Here is a 3,665-nt window from a genome sequence, read left to right as displayed (position 1 = left end):
TTATTGAAAACATCTTGTATTAAAGGTGGAGGATACCTGTCAGGCAGCGTGTTTGCGTTCAGCCTCCTATAGTTTCCACACATTCTGAATGTGCCATTCTTTTTGGGAACTATGTGAATAGGGCTTGCCCATGGACTGTTGGAAGGCCTCAAAATGCCCCTGTTCAGGAGATCTTGTATCTCGGACCTGGCTGCAACAGCCTTTTCTCCGAAGATTTTCCTGAATCTGGTAGCTAATGGTGGACCTGTTGTGGTTATCCTGTGGGAAAAATCACATAATTTAATATTGGTGGTTACCTGTGGCTTTGTTATTTCAATGTATTGTGCCAGTAAATCCTTGAAAGGCTCTGCCGGGTTGACAGTGAAGATGTTGAATTGCTGTGCCTTGAGTACCTTTCCATCAGAGGTAAGGCCTGTGGTCGAATCAATCAATCTTCTGCCCTTCAAGTCTATTAATAGATTGTAGTTGCTTAAGAAATCGGCTCCTATTATGGCTGTGGCTACATCGGCAACAACAAACTGCCAGTTAAAGCTTCTGCGTAGTGATAAATCCAGCTCCAGAGTTCTCTTGCCATATGTGGATATTCTGCAAGAGTTTGCTGCAAATAGAACTAGCTCTTCCTTGGCATGACCATTGGCGAACCTATGGGCTGGTAAAATGGATAAAACTGATCCTGAATCTATAAGAAATTGGATTGCAGTCTTTCTGTCTGAAATATGTAGGCGGAGCTCAGAGCAGACAGAATTTATTTCACCGTCATGGCGAGCTCCAATTAATGACGGTGAAGTAAATTTTCCGACCCGTTTAGAGATTTAAGCAGGCAGGGCTCTTCACATTTTGTGGCTTTCTCACCGTATCTGTAGTGATAGTAACAAACTGATCCACGAGAAGGTGTCCTGGAACTATGTCGAGAACCACTTCTTGATCTTGATTGATTATGTTGTCCACTTCTTGGTCTTGACCGGTTGTGTTGTGATTCTTGCTGATCATTTTTCTGCCTTTCAGTGTTTAACATTGCCCTTAGTTCCTTGACTTCCTTGACGCATGACATAAGAAGAGTTTCGTGGTGATCCAGTCTCTGTTCCACTGAAGACTTGCGTGTTGAGGACATCACATGTGATGTGGGGCTACAGTGATCGACCAAAATATCGGCTACTTCAGCCAGGGCTTCCGGATCAAGATGACGAGAAACTATCAATTGTGGCTGAATGTGGTGTGGCAGGCGTTCTGACCACAATTTAATTATGATGTCTTCACTGACCTCTCCCTTAGCCAAATCCATCATCTCTCGTAGGAGCTGTGATGGTTTCTTCTCTCCTAGAGTTAAGTTTTTTAATAGCTTGTCAATCTGCTTACCTATGGATTCAGACATTCTGCTTAATATCGTCGTTTTAATGTGTTCGTATATGCCTGTCATTAGAGGATTACGGAGGACATCTTGAATGAGGCGCAGTGTTTCAAAGTCCAAGGCTTTAAGTACTGCCGTGTATTTAGTATCGTCGCTCCTGATCTTAGCAGACTGAAACTCATATTCAATTACTAAAACCATAAGTCTGGAGAATCTCCATTGAATGGAGTGAGACGGTGATTATTAAATGCTTCTGCAAGAGTTTGCTGCAAATAGAACTAGCTCTTCCTTGGCATGACCATTGGCGAACTTATGGGCTGGTAAAATGGATAAAACTGATCCTGAATCTATAAAAAATTGGATTGCAGTCTTTCTGTCTGAAATATGTAGGCGGAGCTCAGAGCAGACAGAATTTATTTCACCGTCATGGCGAGCTCCAATTAATGACGGTGAAGTAAATTTTCCGACCCGTTTAGAGATTTAAGCAGACAGGGCTCTTCACATTTTGTGGCTTTCTCACCGTATCTGTAGTGATAGTAACAAACTGATCCACGAGAAGGTGTCCTGGAACTATGTCGAGAACCACTTCTTGATCTTGATTGATTATGTTGTCCACTTCTTGGTCTTGACCGGTTGTGTTGTGATTCTTGCTGATCATTTTTCTGCCTTTCAGTGTTTAACATTGCCCTTAGTTCCTTGACTTCCTTGACGCATGACATAAGAAGAGTTTCGTGGTGATCCAGTCTCTGTTCCACTGAAGACTTGCGTGTTGAAGACATCACATGTGATGTGGGGCTACAGTGATCGACCAAAATATCGGCTACTTCAGCCAGGGCTTCCGGACCAAGATGACGAGAAACTATCAATTGTGGCTGAATGTGGTGTGGCAGGCGTTCTGACCACAATTTAATTATGATGTCTTCACTGACCTCTTCCTTAGCCAAATCCATCATCTCTCGTAGGAGCTGTGATGGTTTCTTCTCTCCTAGAGTTAAATTTTTAAATAGCTTGACAATCTGCTTATCTCTGGATTCAGACGTTCTGCTTAATATCGTCGTTTTAATGTGTTCGTATTTGCCTGTCATTGGAGGATTACGGAGGACATCCTGAATGAGGCGCAGTGTTTCAAAGTCCAAGGCTTTATGTACTGCCGTGTATTTAGTATCGTCGCTCCTGATCTTAGCAGACTGAAACTCATATTCAATTACTAAAAACCATAAGTCTGGAGAATCTCCATTGAATGGAGTGAGACGGTGATTATTAAATGCTGCTATATTGTATTGATCAGCATAACTGTCATGTTCAGAAACACGAGGACTGCTCGTGTTAAAGATCGCCTCGTGATTCAAATCGATCAGAGATCTGTTGAGCGCTGTTTCATCATTGCTGAACGAAGGTGGAGTCGACATCTTTGAATTAAATTGGTATAATTTACCTATGTTGATTTTTTGAAATTGACAAGTGTTTTTCTTTCTCCGTCTGACGTCACCAATATTGGGTACTGGGACGTTGAGTATGTCTCTTGTTTGACGATTTCACTTACACGTTCGGAGTCACCATTTATGGCGCTAGTGAGCCATATATTATTTATTAATTAATTCTTTAAATGAAATCGCAATAATTTGATGTAGACTCAATTTATATCTCAATTAATAAAGTAACTGATATTACATAAAATCTAATATCAATATTGATCCCGACAAAATGTTCGATGAAAAACGCGATATATTTTTAGATCGTTTTTAAAAACGCGAGATCATATTTTTCGATCGTATTTTTTCATCCAATGCGCTCGCTATCGCTTGCTTGATATGATGATCGATTTGCGTCAATCAACTGACATGTGTCATGTGGGCGTGTTGATTCCGCTATATCACTGCGTGTTGATTCCGCTATATATATATATATATATATATATATATATATATATATATATATTAATTGTTTAATATGAACAAAACAGCACTCAGATTTGTTTAACACAACTTTATTTTATGATTACAGACGTTTCGAGACCATGGTGTGTCTCATCTTCAGTGTAATTTCAAAAACAGTTACTTATATACTACACATTCTTTAATAATTTATTTAAATTTCATTTAATTTTTGATATACAAAAAACACCAACTATTCCTTGCAATGCTTGACACAGTACTAAAGAAACATATAACACTTACAGAAATATTCTAAACAAATTTGAAGTACTTATCTAGATGGAGACAGAATGGGTATCATTATAATGTAAACAAAAGGAGTACTATCGCATACAAAAATCGATAAAAATGAAAAAACAAATTAATTTATTGAAAAGAATAAA

General features: G+C 39.2%; 1 protein-coding gene across 1 annotated transcript; it reads right to left on the bottom strand.

Moving 5' to 3' along the window:
* Positions 1–1,788: 1,788 nt before the first annotated feature.
* Positions 1,789–2,757, bottom strand: LOC113380647. Its single transcript, XM_026619812.1, has one exon. The coding sequence runs from the start codon at positions 2,755–2,757 to the stop codon at positions 1,789–1,791; it is 969 nt and encodes a 322-aa protein (XP_026475597.1).
* Between the last annotated feature and the right edge of the window lie 908 nt (positions 2,758–3,665).

This window comes from Ctenocephalides felis, unplaced genomic scaffold, assembly GCF_003426905.1.
Source record: "Ctenocephalides felis isolate EL2017-DRISC unplaced genomic scaffold, ASM342690v1 CF-g0.4_SCAFFOLD_02288, whole genome shotgun sequence".
Classification (NCBI taxonomy): Eukaryota; Metazoa; Arthropoda; class Insecta; order Siphonaptera; family Pulicidae; genus Ctenocephalides; species Ctenocephalides felis.
Note: the sequence above shows the minus strand (reverse complement) of the source record. Positions and strands in the feature narration are given on the sequence as shown.